Genomic DNA, 21533 nt, shown 5'->3' on the forward strand with positions numbered 1-21533 from the left:
TTATGATTTTAATTAAGTTCATATTCCACACATAAATAGTTCATATGTATCATTTGGTGACATTTGCCACACCGCATAAATCAATGACAGTCATATAGTCCATAGTGCATCAAAACAAGAATGACATAAGTATATAAAAATCAATTAAAATAAACATACAAAACACAAGAAAAAAAAACGGAGGACAGGTGGTATAAAATTATAACAACGCAGTAAACCATGTCTCAAAATTCAATGCCCCCAAAACCCCCCAGCCATAGCCCGGAAGACACGTCATAATTTCCAGTGTACCACCACGGGCACCACTCTACTTCTACTTCCGGGCAACTACGGTGACCCCTCGGCGGCACCGTATAGTCTATAATATAAGTGGGGTAGAATTGATGGTCCAGAAACTTGCAAATAACCTGGGGCTGTGGCAATTTTATATTTGTATCATACCGCTGCACCGGCAGACCGGGGAGCGGTGGCGCCTGCGCAGGGCCGCGCACACTGCACGCCCTGCCCACCACCACATCAGACACAATCATGGACCGGAACGTGCCCTGGTCGCCGTAGTGCGACGCGTAGTACGAAATGGGGGAGAAATTAACCCCCTTGCCCCACCACGCGTGGTTCGTGGCGCGGCCGGCGTAGCGTCGGTCCAGGTTGCCCATGGCGATGGAGTGCACGTTGGCCCTGGGCGTGCCGTGGTAGACGCGCAGCACCGCCACGTCACCGCACTGCTCCTCCAGGCGCCGCACGCGCTCTTGGAACTCGTACAGCAGCCAGTCGTTCACCACCTTGCAGACGCGAGTCACCTGGAAGCCCTTCCCAAGACATCTGGACTCGAAGTCCGCCTGAAGGCGTTGGTACTCGGAGCTGCCGTGGTCCAGCGGCTCGTAGCGCAGAGGGTTGCCGACGGCGTCCTCCGGGGTCGGCGGCAGCACCGTCCAGTCTGCCTGTTCCAACGGCTCCCTGGCCCTGCCGGTCCGGTAGACCAGCCGGGCGCCACTGCCTTCGAGCAGCTCGATGACCTTGTCCAGGTCCAAGTCGACCACGTCGCACCGCGCGCGCTTCGCGTCCGGAGGCACGGGGACACCGCCGGCGGGGCTGGCGACGGCGTTGACGACAGCGCTGGCGATCGGCGAGGTGAGCGGTGAGGTGGTCGAGTCCACGACCTCCGCGTCGTCGTCGGCGGCGCGCTTCTTGGGGTTCGGGGCGGCGGGGGCGGCAGCGTCGGCCGTGCTGGCCGTGGCCACCGCGGCGTTGGACTCGGCCGTCGCCTCGAAGTGGAACACCGACCCGGCCGCGGACGCGGTGGGCAGCGCGGCGGCCGTGGACAAGGCCGTGGACAGCAGGCCCGTGCTGGAGCAGGCCGCCCCCGCGGCGCCCTCCACGCCGCATCGTCGGACTCCTTTCTTGACCGGACGGCCAGCTGGGGCGCTTGGTGGCCACGTCGCCTCGGCCGCTTCGGCCGGCGACGACCGCGGCGGCGGCGTCGACGTCGAGGGCTGCACGACCGCGCTGGCGGGGGCCGTGACTGCCACGCCGATGTCGACCGCTCCGAGGCCGCCGGCATCCACCTGCAACAATCAGGTAGTATAGTCACCATAAACACGTGACCCAAAATTTCTCTTTTCCTTCCCGTCTCGCTCTAAAATCCCCCTCCAAATGACAGAGAATTCGAGCGTGATCTGGCCGCCGGGCTCGCGTCGATTTAAATACTATAAAACCGCGCCGGTCACCAAGCCCTTCCGTGCTTCGATAGTCCCATACGTGGTCCATGCCATCCCCGCACCCGGCCAGAACAGGCCAGAAGGTGCCATGCCATGGAGTGCCGTACCACGCCAGGCTGTGAGTGGCCGCGGCCGCCGTTCTGTGTGCTACTCCGGTCGGAGCCTTTGACAACCGATGTACAGTGTATACTGTAATCAGGCCAGAGCCAGCGAAGCGCCGCCCTGTCTTGGCGAGGCAATGAACCCCGCGAGATAATATCGGCGCAGACACATTTGTTGCATAGAACGAGGGGGAGGGGATTCTAAGGCTGCAGCTGCAGCGCACATACAGTAATCAACGCACTGCAAAGCTGCGAGCGAATCCACCTGGTGTCGTCCAGCATCTCTCACACCCTTTGCCCCGTCGACCCCACAGGGCGATTGCGTAAAGCACCGAGACTGCATCACATCTTCAAAAAGACTTACCGTCACGCTGCTGCCGCGAGGTTCGGGTGCAGGCGTCTGGACAGGGGGTTGCACGGTGACATGGTGAACGTCGGCAGGGGGTGCTGCAGCGCGCTGGCCAGCCTTGGCAGCGCGCTGCAGTCGGCGGGCCTTGGCCTTGGCCTTCCTGGCGGCTTTCTTCTGTGCCTTCTTCCTACTGGGCGCCTGGACAGGGGGTTGCACGGTGACTTGGTGAACGTCGGCAGGGGGCGCTACGGCGCACTGGCCAGCGAGTTGCAGTGCTTTGGCCTTCCTAGCGGCTTTCTTCCTACTGCCCTTGCTGGAAAAACACCCTACATTAGTCATTAGTCGCAAAGACCCTCAAGCCCGGTGGGCACCAGTCAACGTAAGCTCAGGTGGGCGACGCTCGAGCGCATACCTTTCGATGATGTACCAAACAGGCGTGGCGCCGACCTGGTTGGCCAGCGGCCGGCGCGCCCCTGGGCACCCTGGCCCCCCGCTGGGCTGGCGGTCTTCATGAAGTGGCAGGGCTGCGGGGGCGCGACGGACGCCGCGCTCTTCATGATGATGCCCTTTCGAATGTCACTTCGCACCGACAGGTAGACTCGGAACAGCACACGGCCGGAGAACTCAACGCGAGGCGACCGCCGCAGACGGGTGCTCGAGCCGGACTGGGGGACTGGGTGGGGGAGGGGAGGGACTCTGACTGACTCTGACTCCGACTTGCCTGGAGGGGAGGGGGGACAGGGGGGAAGGTCTGGGTGGAAGGGGGACACGACGCGGCACAGTGCTGACGGGACGAAAAGCAGCGGAAAGCGAACCTACAATTGCAGCAAACAAGGAAGGAAGGACAGGGAGAAAGAGGACTGGAGCAGTGTTGCCGAACGGAGCTGTTTAGCTATTTTGTATTTGGGGCAGAGCCTAGCGCGGGCAGGCCGAAGCTCTGGGCTCGCTCGGCAACAGTGCGGCCGGCCAGGGTGGTGGAGCGGCGGCCGGCACACAACGCGCAACAGTTCCAACAGCTGCGACGGCGCGCGGACGCTGTGGAGGGGGTAGGGAATGCCACAGGGAATGCCAATGCCAATATCCCAGCAACACCTGCACATACAAGCAACGAAAGGCGCCCCCGCGAAGATGCACTTTGGAACGAGAGCAAGGCTGATGTGAGTCACGTGACAGCACCCCCCACCCCCACCCCCTCTCTTAATCTTACAATAATACATTGATTGACCCTACGTACATTTGATTTTAAAGCATGAGCTGTGCAGGACTGAGAGGAGCAACACAAAATCACAAATGTACGAAATCAAAACAAGATTTTAATTAATTCAATAATATTGTTAATTATGTAAACACAGACATTATACATAACATTCAAAGACTTCTGGCGCATTACATGCAGTAAGTGTCCGTCAACAGTACGAAGACAAAAGAAAGCAAATACACAAGGCAGGGTTATGAAATTAAAACTAAGGGAGCGGACACTGAATAAACCGGAGGAAACTGTTACCCAAGTTTTAACACGGAAAGCTCCCCATCCAATTACGATTAAACAAGTCAAAATTCTGGAACAACCACCAAGGACAGTATTCTTGTTCCTGCTCCCAGTATTGACCGTGCCAGCGGTGGCCCTTCGGCGGCGCAGTGTAGTCTATGATATAGGCAGGGTAAAATTGGTGGTCACCAAATTTACACACCACCTGCGGCCCCGGATCCAACTTCAAATTAGTGTCATACCTCTGCCCAGGCCTGCCGGGGTTGTGTTTGGGAAGCAAGGGCGCCTCGGGCGGGCTGAGCACACTGCAAGCCCTGCCCACCACCACATCGAACACCATCATGGACCGGAACGTGCCCTGGTCGCCGTAGTGCGACGCGTAATAAGAAATGGGGGAGAAATTGACCCCCTTGCCCCACCACGCGTGGTTCGTCCCGCGCCCCGCGTAGCGTCGGTCCAGGTTGCCCATGGCGATGGAGTGCACGTTGGCCCTGGGCGTGCCGTGGTAGACGCGCAGCACCGCCACGTCGCCGCACTGCTGCTCGAGTTGCCACACGCGCTCCTGGAACTCGTACAGCAGCCAGTCGTTCTCCACCCTGCAGACGCGAGTCACCTGGAAGCCCTGGCCGCGACAGGAGTAGTCGAAGTCCCTTTCGACGCGGTGGAACTCCTCGTGGTGGTGAACGCGGTCCAGCGGCACGTACTGCAGCGGGTTGGTGGTGGCGTGCTTCGGCACCCGCGGCAGCACCGTCCAGTCCGCCTGTTCCACCAGCTCCCTGGCCCTGGTCCGGTAGATGAGGCGGGCGCCACTGCCGACGAGCAGGTGCACGACCTTGTCCAGGTCCAGGTCGATCACGTCGCACCGCGCGCGCTTTGCGTCCGGAAGCACGAGGACGCCGCCGGGGCTGGCGATCGGCGAGGCGATCGGCGAGGTGGTCGAGTCCACGACCTCCGCGTCGTCGGTGGCGGCGCGCTTCTTGGGGTTCGGAGCGGCGGGGGCGGCGGCGTCGGCCGTGCTGGCCGTGGCCACCGCGGCGTTGGACTCGGCCGTCGCCTCGAAGTGGAACACCGACTCGGCCGCGGACGCGGTGGGCAGCGCGGCGGCCGTGGACAAGGCCGTGGACAGCAGGCCCGTGCTGGAGCAGGCCGCCCCCGCGGCGCCCTCCACGCCGCATCGTCGGACTCCTTTCTTGACCGGACGGCCAGCCGGGGCGCTTGGTGGCCACGTCGCCTCGGCCGCTTCGGCCGGCGACGACCGCGGCAGCGGCGTCGACGTCGAGGGCTGCACGGCCGCGCTGGCGGGGGCCGTGACTGCCACGCCGATGTCGACCGCCTTCAGGTTGGACGGTACCCGCCCGCCGGCACCCACCTGCAACAATATCAGGAATTCACCATAAAAACAAATACCAACAAGGCCGTTCGCGCTTGGTGCGAATGACGAGTCATTACACACATGGATTGCATCCGCTTTCCCGTTCCGCAGCTGCAGTGCCAAGCAGTAGCGAAGCCACATGCTGACTCGGGCCAAAATTGAGCCAACAATCGACAAGGTTGCCTATCTCTCGGGCGCCGAGTCAGGCTCGTCTTGTTGCGCTGCGCTGCACACCCTTCCGCTCGCGTTTCCAGTCAACAATGCTACGGCGTGTCATTGAGACTTAGCGGACCGCACACACACACACAAACACTAACACATTTTCGGTTCAACTTACTGGCTCTGGCCCGCCGGCATCGCAAGATTCAGGCAGGGGAGCAAAGGCAGCGGGGGGTGGTGGGGCGGGTTCATCAGCAAGGGGTGCAACAACTTGAGCTTGAGGTGTCTCGACCGTCTCGACAGGGGGGAGAGCAGCGCCCGCGTTTGCTTGGGCGTGCATGGCTGGGGGGCGATCGGACTCAGGTTCAGGTTGGCGTTTCGGGGTCTCCGAGGCGCGGCCCCTCTTGTTCTTTCTGCGCCCCTTCTTGTCCTTTCTGGGAAACCCCCACCCCCGCCGCTTGCCGTGCGACACACTGGAACCAAACCCGATAAAAAGGAGGTGACGACGAGCGACGACCGCGGCGCGTTGGCTCCAACAAACTGATTCAGAACAACGTTCCTACGCTGTCTCACTCGCACTCGACGCCCCGAATGCAAATAAGGCAAAGCGAGGAAAGCACACTGTCCGTCATCAGCCAGCCAACAGCAGACTGATTCCGAGAGTCGATTTCGTCGCTCACTCTCTCTCTCGCACACATGCGGCGTCCCGCATAGGTGCGAGAGAGACAGAGCGATGAAGAAGACTGTCGGAATCAGTCTGTCTGCAGCCGCCCTGCGCGATGTCGCATACCTTGGCCGCCGTGGCAGGCACGGCCTGTTCGTGAGCAGCACCAGCGGCTGGCGTGCCCCAAGAGGACCTCCAGGACCTCCAGGACCGCGATTGACGGGCAGCGGTAGGAGGCGACGCCGCCGGTGCGGGGGCGGGACGTACATGTTGATAATGCCCTTTCGAAGGCCACGGGAAGTCGTCACACAATCACACACACGGCGGGCACTGACGCGGCTCGCGGACGCCACCAAAATTCGGGACGAGCAGGACGAGAGCACGTCAGCGACGGACGGGCGCTCGGGGCGGACTGACTGGACTGGACTATGGACACTGGACTCTTCGTGTTGTGGCGTTGGCGTTGCCAGTCACACTGTTGGTTGGCTGCAGCTGCAGGCCAGGCGGTGCGACGAGGCAGCGGCCGAGTGCAACGCAACGGCACGGTCGGGCGGCGCGGCGACGCAGCGCCGCGACTAGGGCTGGCTAGGGCTGGCTAGACAAGGACTAGGGCGCGCGACGGAAGGGGTGGACTTTCGCTAGTGCAGCAGTCTTGCGCGCGGGCAGTGCACCTGCCTAGAGGCCTCCAGAGAGGCCTCTACACCTGCCGAGCGATTCAGGAGATTCGTTTTCGCTCTCTCTCTCACTCGCACTTATGGTGCTCTCCGTAGGGGTGCGAGAGAGACAGAGCGACAAACCGATCCTCGGAATAGTTCGGCTGTATCGCTCCCTGGCCGGAATTGCCCTGTTGCCCCTTCGCCCCCCCTCCCCCCGGGACTCCGGCTGGACACCCCCACCCCCAAAGGTTGTCGACTTGTCGGCACTCGTAGTGTAGGGACGAAACAAAGGGACTCCCGCACATGGGCGATGCGTGACCGATGCCAGATGCCGGCCAAAGTCGCCGAAAGGCAGATAAAAGAACGACTCTTCCCAAAAATTGTGTCGCCGAGAGTGCGAGAAGGACAGAGCTCTCTGCGCATCCCCCCCCCACACACACACACTTCTGCGGAACGACCCATCAGTGCGAGAGAGATAGAATAATACGCAGGTGGCAAATGCAATATGTAAGTATTTTTTGAGGGAGGGTGTATGTGTGGAAAGCGCCTTCGCTTCCCTCCGGCCCTTTACTGGATCCGCCTCTGGACACCTCGTCTCGTCTGCACTCACCGAGTCGCCACTGGGCGTAAGGGGCGTAACAAGGGTGGGGAGGGGGAGGTATGTCAGAAACCACCTGAACAGCCAAACCTAATAAATGGACGGTCCCTTACGAGTGCCCTACCTTCGACCGTGGAGCGCGGGCAGCGCGGGCCGCGAAGAGCCTCTTGCATGTCGTCCTGGTGCGGGCCGGGGGCGGCGGGGGCGGCGGCCGGAAGGGGGCCGGCGTCGTGGCCAGCACGGACGGCGGGGGCGGTGGGATCAGGTCGAGCAGGTCCCCCATCTCCTTCCTCCGCAGCTCCAGGAGCGCCCTCAGGTCCTCCACCGGCTCCTCCGGCACGTCGCCGACGCTGCAATCGTCGAGTGTGTCGACGGGGCGCCGCGCGCAGCAGTTGTCCACCACGTCACGAAGGACTTGTCGTCGTCCGCGGTGAGGAGCCTCGCAATCAACGGGAAATTCCACGAGCGGCGGATCGGAAACCCCGCCAGAGTCCCTGGAGTGGAAGGTCGCGGTGCACAGTGTGCCGGGAGCACTGGCGCAGCCCCCGGGCAGGTCCACGACGTCACCGTCAGCGCCGCCGGCTCGGCCGCCCCACGACAACCACGGCGGCAAGCTCCACGGCGAACTGTAGAGAAAGGAAACGGTGAGCGGCAGTCCGGGTCGTTCTCGTCGCTCTGTCTCGCTCGCACCTATGCGGGACGCGCCACGCGTGCGAGAGAGACAGAGCGACGTAAACGACTCTCGGAATCAGTCAGCTGGCTCGGAGTGAGCGCACTCGGCTTTCAGCACCGTCAGCAAGTCAGAACAGTCCGCACGGCTTGAAGGAACGCGCCGAGCACACGCAGGGTCCATGGACGCTGTAAAACGAAACGAAGCCCCCAGCGAAACAACAAAAAGGTAAACATGGGCAGATTGTAACCTGAATACCCGGCAAGCGAGTCCCACTCAAAGCCTCAAAGGCAACGGGGAGCAAATGTGACAACATGAACCTGCGCAAACACATTAAAATTTACGTCCATAATACAAAGAAAAACGAAGAGTGCAACTAGAGGAACAGTTTTGTTTTGATTTAACCCCGCGCCACATGGGCCGGTACATCTCGATCGAAGCAGATCGTTCCAGTCAAAACACGTCAAAACAGTCACAGAAAAATGCAATAAAAAGATTATCCGTACCCCATGGCGCTTTGTCAACACCGCACATTCAATTTGTCGAATCAATTTGCGCGATTTGTCAGTTTGTCATACAGGCACACGACACAACTCTGTCGGAAGTAAACACTGGGTGTCTGTCAGTGTGTGTTGGGGGAGAGGGGAGGGGAGGGGGTGAAGCTAGGCAAAGGGAGGGGAGAGCGGCATTCGCGTAGGGATTTTGTAAACACTAAACAGGTGACTATTTTATTTTCTTTATTTGCTTTTTCAAGTGATTGCAATGGTTATTTCGTTTTATATTTTACGCTCATATTGAACATAATTGCTTGTCAGGATACTGTTTTTTCCTGTTTTGGATGGATGCTACCAATGCTCCAATGTTGGCAGCGCCTTTTTTCTTTTTTCTTTTTTTTTTTTGTAAGAACAGAGATGCAGCTTCTGACGAGACCAATTCCAGTTGGATGGGAATACCCCTCGCTGAAGGTCTCCACACTCGAAGGCGCCACGCTTCTTTTTGAATTTAGCGCCATACTGAACACGGCCACCTGGATGTTTTCATGCGGCTCATCAATCTCCGGTCGGTGCATAATGAAGGCATGAAGCATTGAATAGGATAAGTTTAGTGAGAAATCAGGTCAACCTCAGGTCGGCTGCTGTATTTTACTCCAGCCACGCGTGGAATTGCCATGGTAATCTGCCAACGAAATAAGTTTCCGACGCAATCTCTGCCCAAAATGGTGTGCTGTGGGCTGGGAGAAAGATTTCCGGTTGGATCTAGTTCAAACCTATAACAAGCAAGATGGAGTACAGTGTTGTTGTTATTTTTTTGCTCAATGTAGATCTTTTCAGTAGACAAACATAATTCAGATCTTTTAACTAAACGTTTCAAAATGGATGGTAAGGGAAAAATGAGAAAACGTCGTATTCTGTAGCCTCTACACCTACCCCGAACGTTTTGTTTGGGTCTTTGAGACCACCGTGTTCTTTTGAGAAAGGTTCTCCAAACTCAAGCCTAATTTGGCGGGCAAGGTGTATTCGTGAATTGTTTCGTTTGTTTTCCTCCAAAACCATATCTTTAATCGTTTCCTTGTTACTTGGGACCACTTCCCAATTTCCACATTTGGTATAATAGACTTAAGTAATGAATGAGCCTTGAAAACAAATATCATAACCTAAGTTAACCTCTGCTTCATGTTCCTTATTTGCTTCTATTTGAGATCAGTCACCTTCAACCTTCCTATTTCTAATTTTGTAGTTTGTTTGTTCCTGATCCCACTCACTCGTTCTTTCTGTGCTACCCATAGGTTTTTGAAGTTCTTTCATCATTGATCTATCCCCCTTTTGACTCAAATGCTCTGCTTCTGTTCTGTTTTTCAGATGTGCAGTCCTGGTGGGAAGTGCCAAGCATTGCGCACTTTTGTTCCCTTTTCCGAGCCGCATTTAATTTGTTAGACTTTGACATAGAGGTATCGTATTTCTATCTTATGCCATTTGCATTTTTTTGAATAAGTGAGTGGTGTGGTGATTGCCCTTTCTTCATTTTGTGACTCAGGATCTTGAAGAAGCACTTTTAACCGATGGTGCGGATGACACGGGCAGCTGCCTGCTGCAGGACCTGATTGTACGCCTGCTTGCTGGATGCCTGGGCCACTCGCCCAACAACACTGATATATCTCCTTTCAATTATCAAATGTTCTTGCGTCGCTTCCTTAGACAGAAGTGTCAGGTTGTACAAAAATTCAAGGTTATCTGACTTTAAATGCCATGAGCCTTACTTTCTTCACTTTTGCTAATGTGTTACATATTTTCATTTTCAGGAGCAATTGCGTGAGAACCCTTTCAACACAGACATTGACTTTCAGTTTCTCCCATTGAGAAAGAAAGTACAGATAATACACACACTCTGTGACTTCAGATTGGATGCTGATGATGTGCAAGATGTCCTGAAGGTAATATATCAATATGTTTGGTCCACAATCCTTTCTATAAGTGTTCATCATTGTTTTTATCATCTTGTTTGTTTCTTGTTTCCCTAATCCTTACTTTTCTGCATGTTGTGTGTAGAATTTGGAGTCTGACAGTTTACGAGTCGATCCCCTGGGCCATGATGCCAATTCCTCTGCCTACTATTACTTTTATGGGACCCGCTTGTACAGGGAAGATTTGCCCAAAACAGTGAACAAGGTCAGTGTTATTTTCATTCACTACTTTATTTACACTATCTCTCCTCATGTTCTCAAGCTTTCTGTGGCATTGAATGTTTTCCTGACAAGTTTGATTTTAATATTAATTCAAATATTCTTGTGTGTTTCTTATTTTTTTTAGAACCGAGGCAAGGTTAAGGGGCGTAAGCTAAAGCAAGAGAAAGTAAAGAAAAAACGTGGTAGGCCTACGGGAAAGGACAAAAAAGGTGGAGCTGAAGCCACCGAAGACGAATCGGACAACGATGACACTCCAGAACCTGGGTCTGGCACCTGGCAAGTAATTTGTTACACTGAAGAAGATTGGGAGAAACTGGCTGCACAACTGAAAGGTTCAACTACAAAAGGGGAAAAAGCTCTTTATCGTGTGTTAGCAGAGGATTTCTTGCCTGAAATTCCACGATTGTTTCTTGAAAAAGAACGGCTGCAAAGGTATAGTTTCTATACCTCCCATAACTGCCCATCATTATAAATATCCATGCTTTCATACTAAATTTTGCTCTTGTTGATTTTAGAAAACGTATGCAAGAATTTATGCCAAGGCGCCAGTCGTCTCGAATTGAAAAACTTGCCAAAGAAAAGGAGGAGACTGCACGGGTTCTAGCTAAAGAAGAGGAAGAAAGGAAAGTGAAGGAAGCTGAAGAGCGTGAAAGAAGGCAAATGTGAGGACTGTTTACTTTTATTGCTGTTTAAACGTTCGTTCATTACGCAACTCTTGCATTGACACTTCACAACCTTTTCCTCTTGTGTTTTGCAGTCAAATGGAGGAGGAAATCCTTAAGGAGAGGTTATCTGGCCGGACATATCAGGGCTCCACCCGCACTAGCTCTCGAAGCTGTTCAAGCAGATCAGGGTCTGAGGAAGAGTCCACTGAGTCTAAGCCTTCAGGACGTCAAACAAACAACTCTCTTTCTTCTGCTACTGGAAAAATTCACATCACGTCATCAAGACAAAAAATGAGAAGCTCTCAAGTGTGAGTATATCTTTGTGTTTGATCTTCCAGTACTCTGGTTCTAGTAAGTTCTTGTTCAGATTCTTTTGACATTTCATAGCCCTGGAGTGTTTAGTGTTCTCATTGCACTTCTATCAAGGAATGTTGCACTTTGCTCTTTAATATCTGTTTCTACAGTTTTTGTGACTTACTCTTCTTTTCTCCCTATCTAACAAACATTTTGCATCTTAAAGAAGAAAAAAACAGCTATTTTAATTATTTGCATGGTTATGCTTATCTCTCATTTTTCTCTGTGCTCTGAAAAACAAACATCAAGTGTTTTTTTTATCAACAGGTTGTGTAACTTATCATACGATGTACATTAATCACAAATAAGGTGGAATCATTGTTGCAGATTTTTTTCTCTCTTATGGAGTGTGGGTCATTGTTCACAGAAACACTATTATTTGCATTGGGTTTTCCTGTATTTCTTTCTCAAAATGCTGCCTAAATTTTCACAGTTCTCCAATCAACCAACAAATAATATTTCACAAACTTACAATATTGTTTTATGCAATTATTTATGTAGCTCTGTGTTACTAAATTCATTTCCAATTATTTTGAATTTTATTTTTTGATGATTTGCACTGAATGACTGGTTGGATAAGACTAAGCACCTACTATTTCAAGTTCGACGTGAAGAGCACGAAGATGGCATCTGGAACATCACCATATCAATTCATCTTATCAAGATAGTTTTGAAAATCAAGTATTGAGCCAGGATTTTCATCATGGGGCACTTTTTCTCCCACCAAGAGATATGAAATTTTATGCTGTGCAGTCCTTTTCTCTCATTCAACTAAATGTTTAGTCTTTCACAAAAATAATAATAATCATTTCTCAACATCTTTTACTGCCTTTAGTAAAACCAAATGAATTCTAAAATCTATTTTTCCCTCCTTTTATTTCTGTTCCCAGTCCTGGCGAGACAGAGGGAAAGTTCCGAGTTCCATTATTGCCGCCGTACCGGTATCATTAACTACCGGCAAGGGCGCTGCACAGCTTGGAAGCTTATTTTTTGTTTGGACAGTCTCGAAGATTTCAGTTGCTTTTGGAGATTCTCAGGATTTATGACCATGTTCTACAAAGACTAACCGCTTTACAGAAGACAGCATCACATCACAAGAAGATTTGGGACACTGGTTTTAGTTCACTATGCACCTCTCTTTAGTGGGACAGTTCTATTTCAGGTGGACACAGAACACACACTCTTTGTTTGTGGTGTAGCTATTGATGTGTCAGCATTTAACTTGGCTAACATTTCTTCACATATGTACTTTTTAAGTTCTTGCTTTAAAATGCTAGACCATTGTTAAGTAACTTACTTTATTACTTGTCTCTTTTTGTTTATTTTAGACTATGTTTTCTACATACTAACTAATTTATAACTGAAAAGCTAGCATATTTATCTTCTCTTGTGCATACCTGGCTTATAATGATCTTAGGAATGAGCTATGAACTTTCTTCCTCCCATTGTGTGCGTACCTCCTGTTCTTTGAAATGTGACCTCATGTGTAAAACCATGAAAGTTGTCCAGTAAGGTCATAAAGAGTATCAACTTTGCAGGTTTTCAATAGCCTTAAGTTTTAGGTCTTTAGATGGTTGTGGTTTTAGTATTAAGTGTCAAATAATCCAATGATGGATTTTTAAAAATATTGTACTTAAAATGTTGAATTCCTAATTAATTTTCACTAATTCAACAAAGTTATTTCTCTGAACCGAAGTACCTGAGCACAGTTGGTATGATGTTGGAAAGTTGAAGTACACATTTAGTATATGTGATCATTTTAGTTCACTTCTTGGAAGGCTTTGAGCCCTGAACAGTCTAAATCGATAGATCAACCAACTTTTTGATATGCCTTCTTAAATTAGGTCAACTTTTTCTTATTTATTGTGAACTATTTATGTTTTACTAGATTAGTTTTTTCTTTCGTTGCTGCTATAATTTTTTTGACATCTTTTTCTGTTTGTATGCCTCATTTTTTGTCACTTTCCGTACTTGCATGTGTAGGTAACTTATTAGTGTAAACTTTATAGAATTCGGAGTAAACATTGTCTTCAATATCATTTTATTTTACTTTATCCTTTTTCAATCCAGATGTCACCTTTCATAACACTGCAGACTCATACACAGTGTCAACTGTGTGCTTTGTTCCTTTTCATAACGATATTGGTAACAATGGGCTTTTTGGGTCCTTAATTTGTCTTGCCTGGTATATGGAAGTACTGAAGTGTGTTATGTGAATTTGCCTTGCCTCTATTTTCTGAATGTAAATATGATGTCCATTCAAAACAATTTATTGTAAGGTCACTGTTGAAATCTTAAGTAACTCATGCTCAGAACAAAACATTTTCTATGGGAACCATGATGCACATCCGACGAAAGTAGATGTGTACACTATGAACTAATTTGATGCATCTGTGACTCCACCTTTTGAATTTTAATCTGATGAGCTTGAAACAACAACCACTACTTAAAGTTAATGTCAATTCTTTAACGTGCTAATTGTCATCTTCTGTTTGATCAGTTTCAGGGCATCTAAGGACGACATGAAAACTGGCTTATTCAAAGTTCTGGAACAGCTAAAGAACCATGAAGATGCTTGGCCCTTTCTGGATGAAGTGTCAGAAGACTACGCTCCCCGATACTATAGTGTGATAAGAAAGCCAATGGATCTGAATAGAATGGGTGACAAGCTTGATGATGGATCGTACTCAACAGTGTCACATTTCCGAGCTGACTTCATGCGAATCATTGATAACTGTAGAATTTACAATGGTGATGGAAGTGGTAAGTTTTCTTGGCACTTTTCTATAGTTTTCTTATTTTATAGTTTAACTTTGCTTCAATCTTAAGTTGTTTTTCCCACTTTCCCTCCTAAGCAATTAAAAATGTTAAAAACTTGAAAATTCTTCTTTCAGAATACACTGAAATGGCAATGAACTTACTAGAAAGATTTGAAAAATGCATGGACCGCTATGTTGGTAGTGGATTCTCCTCTGATGAGGAAGTGTCTGTGGGATTACCTCCTGGTGAACAGCCTAGGAAGAAACATAGACATCGTCATCATCGAAGACATAGTCACCAAAGTCATCACAGTAGTCAAAGTGACAGTAGTAGGGACCCAAGCCAACAAAGGAGTAAGGAAAGAAAAAAGGAACCTGATAAACATAAAAAGATGTACGATGAAGAGGAAGATGATCATGACATCAGTTCACACGCTAACCGAAAAGATTCTGATTGGGACCAAAGCAAAGATCTTAAATCTAAAGTAAATCACAAAAAAAGTCAAATTTTTGCCCGTATTTCTGACCAGGAAAGGTTACGTAGAATGAAAAATGATGACGACAGACTTGGTAGTCTGCATGACAGTAATCAGGAAATGGACCAAGAGTGGAAGGATGAAGAATTCTCAGATCAAAGGTATGCTCTTAAGTTACTTGTGTTCTGTTTCACCATTTTAACTCCCTGCTTTTATTATTATATATTTTTCTTTTTATTAAATAGGAGTAGAGACAGCAGTACTTCCAGTCAGAGGCAAAATAAGCGCAGCAAAGACAGCCTCCATAAGTCAGCCATACACAAGAAGAGGAAAAGTGATGTTGAAGCCAAAGACACTGACAAACTGTCTGAAAAAGCTGCAGAAAAGTCTTCTGAAAAGCGAGGTGTAATACGGAGTGAACGTCAACGAGATGGCAAAGAAAGTTCAAAGGTCAAGTCTGAGCCCTTGACTAAAGAAGAACAGCAAAGGAGAGACCGAGCTTGGTCAGAGTTAGTTGGAGTAGTTGATGTTGATGACCCTGATAAAGAAGAAGACAAGAAAGATATATTTGATTGGAATCTGGATGATGCTGGTTGGGAAGGTTTGAAACAAGGTCTACAGGAATGGAAGCGAGAGAAAAACCAACAAAAGAAACCAGACAAAATTGACAAGCGTTCCAAAAGAATGAGTCAAGAAGAAGAAGATGCATGGTTTGAAGAAAAAGAAGGCATTCACCATGATATCAAAGTCCTTGATACAGATCCATTCACGGCTCTGGAAAGAGAGATGAGTCGCAATGAGGAGTTTATGAGAAAACATAAGGAGCGTCAAGAGTTAGACCGTAGTGATGATAAGTTCGGCCCTAAGAATCCTTTCCCCCCTCAACCCAAAAAGGGAGCTGGCGTTTTGAAGAACCCAGCTATTCACCAAGCATTGTCTATTGCCACGGAAGAAACTCTAAAGGTATGAGCTGTGTATAACTTTTTTGAAACATTTGTTATGGGTTAAGTGCACACACTTTTCTAATTTGGTTACTTTTGTGTATTATTTCAAATCCTCAGGATATCAATATGTGGCTTGATGATGCTCCTCGCTGTTCAGAATTCTCCTCTGCTAGCAGCTCACCCTCTCAATTCTTGGTTGATGATCAGGATAGCCAAAAATCCAACCAATCCATTCTTACAAGTAATATAAAGGATGACAAGGAGAAGGTAATTTATTTTTATTGCTGAGTGTGTTGTGTGTCAAGCTAGCTTCTTTTTCCGCTACCAACTGTACATTATTGGTCATGATTTATATTTGCAGGATGGGAATGTAAAACGGAAGGCACCAAGTTCATCAAACAAATCCAGCTCTTCCGCTAAAGATTCAGCCAAGGATGCAGCAAATGCAGCAGCTTCTGCGCCCAAGCGCCGTACCACCGAGCGATTACAACCGGGAAAGAGTAAGGGCAATCTTATGACCAGCATTCAAGCTGAGACAGCATCATCAAAGGAGAGTAAAGCAGCAACGGTAAGTAAGAAATCTACAGAAAGTTTTGTGTATAATAGAAGTCAGTGGTTTGTCAATAATTGCATTATTTTGTTTGTCTGCAGGAATGGAACAAGCTGACAGCACCCAAATTGAGTCTTGGTACCGTCCTCACCAGTGGCTTTGGAGTCGGAGTTGGACTAGTCAAGAGGCACAATTTTAGTGACAATTCTGCCGAATCTACTCCAAAGGTAGTCTGATGACCAGATAACTGTTAAGAAGACAACGACATTTTTTGGTTATCATCTTAATTTATTATTATTTATTTTCAGGATGGTGGCTCCTCTCCGAATGATCAGGAAAATGATGATGACAAGGACAAAGCATACCTAGCTGCACAGAAAAAGGCTCTTCTTGAAGCTACTTTGAGAAGGGAAAAAGAAGAAGCTGAGGAGAGAGTGAGAAAGGAGGAGGAAGAGCGTGAACGTGAAAGGAGAAGAAGGGCAGAAGAAGAGGAAGAGGAGTTAAAGAAAGCAAAAGAGCAGGAGGATGAAGAAGAGAGTGTGTTGAAACCAAAACAAAAGCCGAATCCTACTCCCAACTTGAGTGCATGGTTCAAGGCATTTGGGGCCCCCAAATCGACTCCTGCATCCGCAGTAAGAAGGAAACCTGAACTGTCAGCAACCCTGGACATTAATTCCAGAGCTGTAGCATCTCCAGCTCAAGGTAAGCAATCAAAAAGGATTAACACGTTATCGTTATTGGTTTCTCCCGCATTTATTAATCCCTTGGAATCTTTGTCAAAACAGACAGTCTAGGAAGTGACACGCCATACCGCCGAGACGACATGGAGGAAGTCCCCATGACGCCAGGCAAACGACAACGGAAGCTGAGCACCGGCAGCAGTGTGTCTGAGAAATCTTCTTTCAGCCAAGAACAAAATGACGGCTGCTCGCCCAGCTATCCCGCCCCATTCCCGTCGCCCCTGCACCGCTCGCCCGAAGGGCACAGAGCCGTGCCGTCCTACCCTGCCAATGTGGAGAGCACCATCAGAGTTGGCTTTTACCAGGTCTGTAGCAATGTGTAGTGTATTATTGTTCACTCGAGTTTAACCAGGAGTTAAATCGTTGCAGCTCATTTTGTGGAAGTGAAGTCTGATTGAAGTGGGTTTCCGTCCGCAGGACACGACGTACAAGAGCCCCGACAAGAGCAGCAGCAGCCCCCGGGAGGGCCCGGACACAGTGGAGGGCGCGGAGGGCCGCGGATACCCGCACCCCCACGCCAACCGCCACCACAACCCGCACCTCACCCCACCAACCCACCAGCCCAACCAGGCCAACGTCGGCTACCAGCCGCCGCTGTACCCGCCGTACTCGCCGGCACCCTACACCCCCTCGGACGCAGCGTCCTCGCCGGCGCCGTCCGACCACCATCACCATCAACATCACCACCAGCAGCACGGCCACGCCCACCCGCACCTTCAGCAGCACCCCCATCAACATCACTTGCAACACGCACATCAGCACCCCCCTCAGCACGGCCACCAGCACCCCCAGCACATGCAGCCCCACTCTCCCGCCGCTGCGGGCTCGCCGTCCACGGCGCACCTGGACGCCAAGTCGCCGTCGCACCTGCAGATCGACCTGCACTCCCAGTCCCCGCACACGGCGGCCGTGGAGGGCCGGTCGCCCATGCACGCCGAGTCCCCCGTGGACGCGCACGCGCGCTCGCCCCTGGACTCCCGGCTGCACATCGACACCCGCTCGCCCGTCCACGCCGGCTCACCCATGGAAGCCGAGTCGCCCCGGCTGCACATCGACGCGCGCTCGCCCCTCGACGGGCACGTGCACGTCGGCTCGCCCATGGACGGCCACGTACGTTCGCCCATGCACGTGAGCTCGCCCATGCACTCGCAGTCGCCGGCCGAGCACCGCATGGCGTCCTCGTCGGACTCTCGCTCCCCGCTGCACGCTGGCTCCTCGCCGCACGAGCCGCGGCTGCAGATAGACACGCGGTCGCCCATGCACGCCGGCTCGCCCATGGACTCCAGGTCACCGGTGGACTCGCGCTCGCCCATGCACGCCGGCTCCTCGCCGCACGAGCCGCGCCTGCACATCGACTCGCGGTCCCCCATGCACGGAGGCTCCCACGCCGGCTCGCCCTTGCACGTCGGCTCGCCCATGGACTCGCGGTCCCCCGTGGACCAAAGGCTGCAGATCGACACGAGGTCGCCGTCGCGGTCCCCTGCCGTGGGGTCGCCGTCGCAGTCCTCGCACGCCATGGGATCGCCCGCGCACTCGGCCCACATGGCCATGGGGTCGCCCAAGGAGTCGGCGCACGCCCAGGCCTACCCGCAGCAGCATCCCTACCACCACCACCAGCATCACCTTCAGCAGGACCAGTCGCGAGTGTTCGCGCCCGCGGCCGCGGCCCAGCAGTACCAGGACCCCTATCTGGCCAACAGGGCTGGCGTCGCCGGCATGGGCGCTGCGCCTCAGCCAGGGCCTTACAGGCCGACGCCCCACGGGGCCACCCATGGAGCCCCTCACGGAACACCCCATGGGGCCCCTCACGCAGCGCACGCCGCCCCCCACGCCACTGCAGCGCCAGTCTACCCCCACCAGCTGCACCACAAGCACTTGCTGCAGCAGACGCTCATCAAGCAACAGCAAGAGAAGGAACAGCAGCTTCTCCAGCAGCAGAAGGAACAGCAGCTCCTGCAACAACAAAAGGAGCAGCAACTCCTTCAGCAACAAAAGGAGCAGCAGCTTCTCCAGCAACAAAAGGAACAGCAGCTTCTTCAGCAGCAGAAAGAGCAGCAACTTCTCCAGCAGCAACAACAGCAGCAGCAACAGTTGATGATGCAGAAACTTCAGCAGGAAAAACAGCAGCAGCAGCAACAACTCATGATGCAGAAGTTGCAGCAGGAAAAGCAGCAGCACCAACAACAACAGCAGCAACAACAACTTTACTTGCAGCAGCAGCGTCAAATTCAGCAGGAGCAGCAGCTACAACACCATCTTCTCGCCCAACAACAACAGCAATACTTGGCCCAGCAACAGCAGCAGCAACATCAACAGCAGCAGGCACTGGCCCAGCAACAGCAGCAGCAACAAACACCCAGAAGCCGCACGCCAGTCTCGTCCTTCCCGGTCAAGAAGCGCCACTACGCGGCGGACACCGCCTCGTACGCCGCGACGTCGGCCAGCCTGCCCAGCTTCCCCGCGCCGTCCACCATCGTGGCGCCGACCCCTGCGGCGGCGCCCGCCCCCGCGGCCACCACGACGACGGCGTCCTCCAGCCCGGCGGTGCCGGCGCCAGTCCCCGCGCTGGCCTCCTCCATGCCGCGGAGCCCGTTCTCGCCCGGGGGCGCCGTGGGCAGTCCCTTCACGCCCGTCAACGAGGCGCCGCGCAGCGGCCGCAGCCCCTTCACGCCCGTGACGACGGGCACGTCCTCGCTGCACCAGCACCTGTCGCACATGATGGACTACGGCAGGCACTCGTCGTTCTACGCGTCGGCGGCCAACGCCAACCCGCTGTTCAACCGGCCTGGCTCGGCGTTCCGGTCCTCGGACAGCCCCATGCAGCCCGCCGCCCCCGCAGCGCCCGTGTACCCCACCAAGGGCCAGATGGCGGCGGCGGCCGCGGCGGCAGCAGCTGCGTCCTCGACGCCGCCCCCCGTTGTCACCACGCCCAAGCAGCAGGCCAAGAAGGCAGCCAAGGCGAGCGAAGCCGCGGCCGCGGCGGCCGCAGCAGCTGCGGCAGCGGCGGCCTCCGAGGCGCCCCCCTCGTCGTCGGCAGGGAGCACGGCCTTCCAGCACTACGCCCTCAAGGGCCACCCGGGGCACCCCGCGGCGCACGGCCACAGCCAGGTGGACGTGCCCAAGGTGCCCGGCGTGCTGCCGGGGAGCGCCTTCAACTTCGGGCCGTCGTCGGGGCTGGCCGTCGGGCTGCCCGACTCGTACTCGTCCTACCTCGAGGAGTCCATGCGCTCGAACCCTGCCGCCGCTGCTTACTACGGCCATCGCGCGGCCGCGGCCGTGGCGGCTGATGGCGGCGAGGTGACGGTGCCCTCCGCGGCCAGCTTGTTCCTGAGCCACCAGCCGCACCAGGCCCACCAAGCCCACCAGGCTCACCAGGCGCATCAGGCGCAGAGGGCCGCCGCCTCGGCGTACCCCCACGGCCTGGCGCAGGCACTCATGGACCCCGCCGCCTACCAACAGTACCTGCTGCACGGAGTGCAGGGCCTGTACCCGCCCGGCTACCACCCCGCTGCGCTGGGACTGCGCCCGCCGTACGACTCGGTGCAGCGGTCGCCGTGGCTGTGATTTCTCATTTCGTAGGAACTAAGGACGCACAGCGTATGCAAGTGTTGCTTCGGTGGATGGTGGTAGTTTCCTCACTGACCAGAAAAGTGTTCGTAGTCATTTGTCTGCTCTCTGTCGCTCTTGTTCTCTTTGTGTGCATGTGCCCATGTAAGGGCAGATAGTTAGTCATCCTGTTGTTTGTAGTAGGTGAGAATTTTAATGTTGTTTTTAATTTTCTTCTTAAGGAAACAAAAGTGTAAGAATGTACTGTATGTTATGTTGTACAGTTTTTAGCGATTTGTATATATGTATACTGTTGTTTTTAAAGACTTTATTTTTAATTGACAACCTTTTTTTAAAACCGTTTAGATTTTTTCTTTTTGTGTGAGGCTGCTTTCGGAGGAGGTGGGTGCAAAGAAGAGCAAGGGTGTGAGTGTACTGAATATTGGCAGATTGAACCTCAGATTCTTGTTTTCCTTTGCACCTTCATCTGGCCGAAAAAGCTTCATTGCTGTGTTGTATTAATCTGATTATTAAAATGGTCTATATCTTTATGTTGATATTGTTTCTTGTTTCTTAATCAGCGAGAATCTTGCAAATTTTAATGTGTTCCTTTATCTTATTCTGTTGTAAAATGTTAACAAGTGATATGTATAAATGAAAATCTTCAAGACCACCTATTAGATTCAATGTATATGTGAATTTATAGAATTTTATTGAGTACCTTGTATAAGATGAAATCAGAAGTTAATAAGAATGTTATTCACTGCAAATGTCCTTAAGGGAATGAATAAATTTTTCACTGCCCAACTTTATGATTTAATTCTTTCTCTACCATTTTCAAACTCAAACGCCCTAGAAACTGAAAATTCTCACAAAAATAAAATACTCTGCCCGAATGTTCTCTCGGGTGGGCCTGGTTGGATAGGTTACCCCACAATGACAGTCATTTTGTAACTACAAAAGAACAGTACCAGAAGTCAAGAATGTGATCTTGGTCACGTTTTGGGCAAAAAATTTAAAATGGCCCAAATTCGAGTATG

General features: G+C 52.0%; 3 protein-coding genes across 5 annotated transcripts; 1 reads left to right on the forward strand and 2 right to left on the reverse strand.

Annotated features, from left to right (window-relative positions):
- Positions 1-23: 23 nt before the first annotated feature.
- On the reverse strand, positions 24-3310 carry LOC117639871. Its single transcript, XM_034375817.1, has 4 exons — positions 2616-3310; positions 2184-2481; positions 1486-1565; positions 24-1425 (listed from the first exon to the last, which is right to left on the reverse strand). Exons 1-4 carry the CDS (start codon positions 2723-2725, stop codon positions 225-227), a joined length of 1689 nt encoding a protein of 562 aa, XP_034231708.1. The 5' UTR covers positions 2726-3310; the 3' UTR covers positions 24-224.
- A 151-nt stretch (positions 3311-3461) lies between these two features.
- On the reverse strand, positions 3462-6337 carry LOC117640664. The gene is made up of 3 exons (XM_034377447.1): positions 5979-6337; positions 5367-5661; positions 3462-5026 (listed from the first exon to the last, which is right to left on the reverse strand). Exons 1-3 carry the CDS (start codon positions 6119-6121, stop codon positions 3680-3682), a joined length of 1785 nt encoding a protein of 594 aa, XP_034233338.1. The 5' UTR covers positions 6122-6337; the 3' UTR covers positions 3462-3679.
- Positions 6338-7942: 1605 nt separating this feature from the next.
- On the forward strand, positions 7943-21301 carry LOC117640662 (ankyrin repeat domain-containing protein 11). 3 transcript variants are annotated; one of them, XM_034377442.1, is made up of 18 exons: positions 7943-8004; positions 8681-8835; positions 9636-9724; positions 9811-9984; positions 10076-10207; positions 10323-10442; positions 10584-10891; positions 10975-11121; positions 11217-11432; positions 13979-14241; positions 14373-14874; positions 14959-15676; positions 15775-15924; positions 16019-16225; positions 16309-16434; positions 16516-16909; positions 16993-17252; positions 17365-21301. In XM_034377442.1, exons 1-18 carry the CDS (start codon positions 7958-7960, stop codon positions 20509-20511), a joined length of 7155 nt encoding a protein of 2384 aa, XP_034233333.1. In that variant the 5' UTR covers positions 7943-7957; the 3' UTR covers positions 20512-21301. The 3 variants fall into 3 exon arrangements, with proteins under 3 accessions (XP_034233333.1, XP_034233334.1, XP_034233336.1); XM_034377443.1 differs by lacking the exon at positions 7943-8004 and having other exon boundaries at positions 8703-8852; XM_034377445.1 differs by lacking the exons at positions 7943-8004; positions 8681-8835 and adding an exon at positions 8993-9155.
- The last annotated feature ends 232 nt before the right edge of the window (positions 21302-21533 follow it).

Source organism: Thrips palmi, unplaced genomic scaffold (genome assembly GCF_012932325.1).
Source record: "Thrips palmi isolate BJ-2018 unplaced genomic scaffold, TpBJ-2018v1 HiC_scaffold_12, whole genome shotgun sequence".
NCBI lineage: Eukaryota > Metazoa > Arthropoda > Insecta > Thysanoptera > Thripidae > Thrips > Thrips palmi.

Coding starts and splice junctions, on each gene's coding strand:
- LOC117640662 (XM_034377442.1), top strand. CDS start 7,958: ATGGACGCTGTAAAACGAAACGAAGCCCCCAGCGAAACAACAAAAAG. Junction 16,226..16,308: donor AGGAGAGTAAAGCAGCAACG/GTAAGTAAGAAA, acceptor GTTTGTCTGCAG/GAATGGAACAAGCTGACAGC. Junction 16,435..16,515: donor CTGCCGAATCTACTCCAAAG/GTAGTCTGATGA, acceptor ATTTATTTTCAG/GATGGTGGCTCCTCTCCGAA.
- LOC117639871 (XM_034375817.1), bottom strand. CDS start 2,725: ATGAAGAGCGCGGCGTCCGTCGCGCCCCCGCAGCCCTGCCACTTCATG. Junction 2,482..2,615: donor GCCGGCCGCTGGCCAACCAG/GTCGGCGCCACG, acceptor GTGTTTTTCCAG/CAAGGGCAGTAGGAAGAAAG. Junction 1,566..2,183: donor CTCGCGGCAGCAGCGTGACG/GTAAGTCTTTTT, acceptor TGATTGTTGCAG/GTGGATGCCGGCGGCCTCGG.
- LOC117640664 (XM_034377447.1), bottom strand. CDS start 6,121: ATGTACGTCCCGCCCCCGCACCGGCGGCGTCGCCTCCTACCGCTGCCC. Junction 5,662..5,978: donor TGCCTGCCACGGCGGCCAAG/GTATGCGACATC, acceptor GTTTGGTTCCAG/TGTGTCGCACGGCAAGCGGC. Junction 5,027..5,366: donor ATGCCGGCGGGCCAGAGCCA/GTAAGTTGAACC, acceptor ATATTGTTGCAG/GTGGGTGCCGGCGGGCGGGT.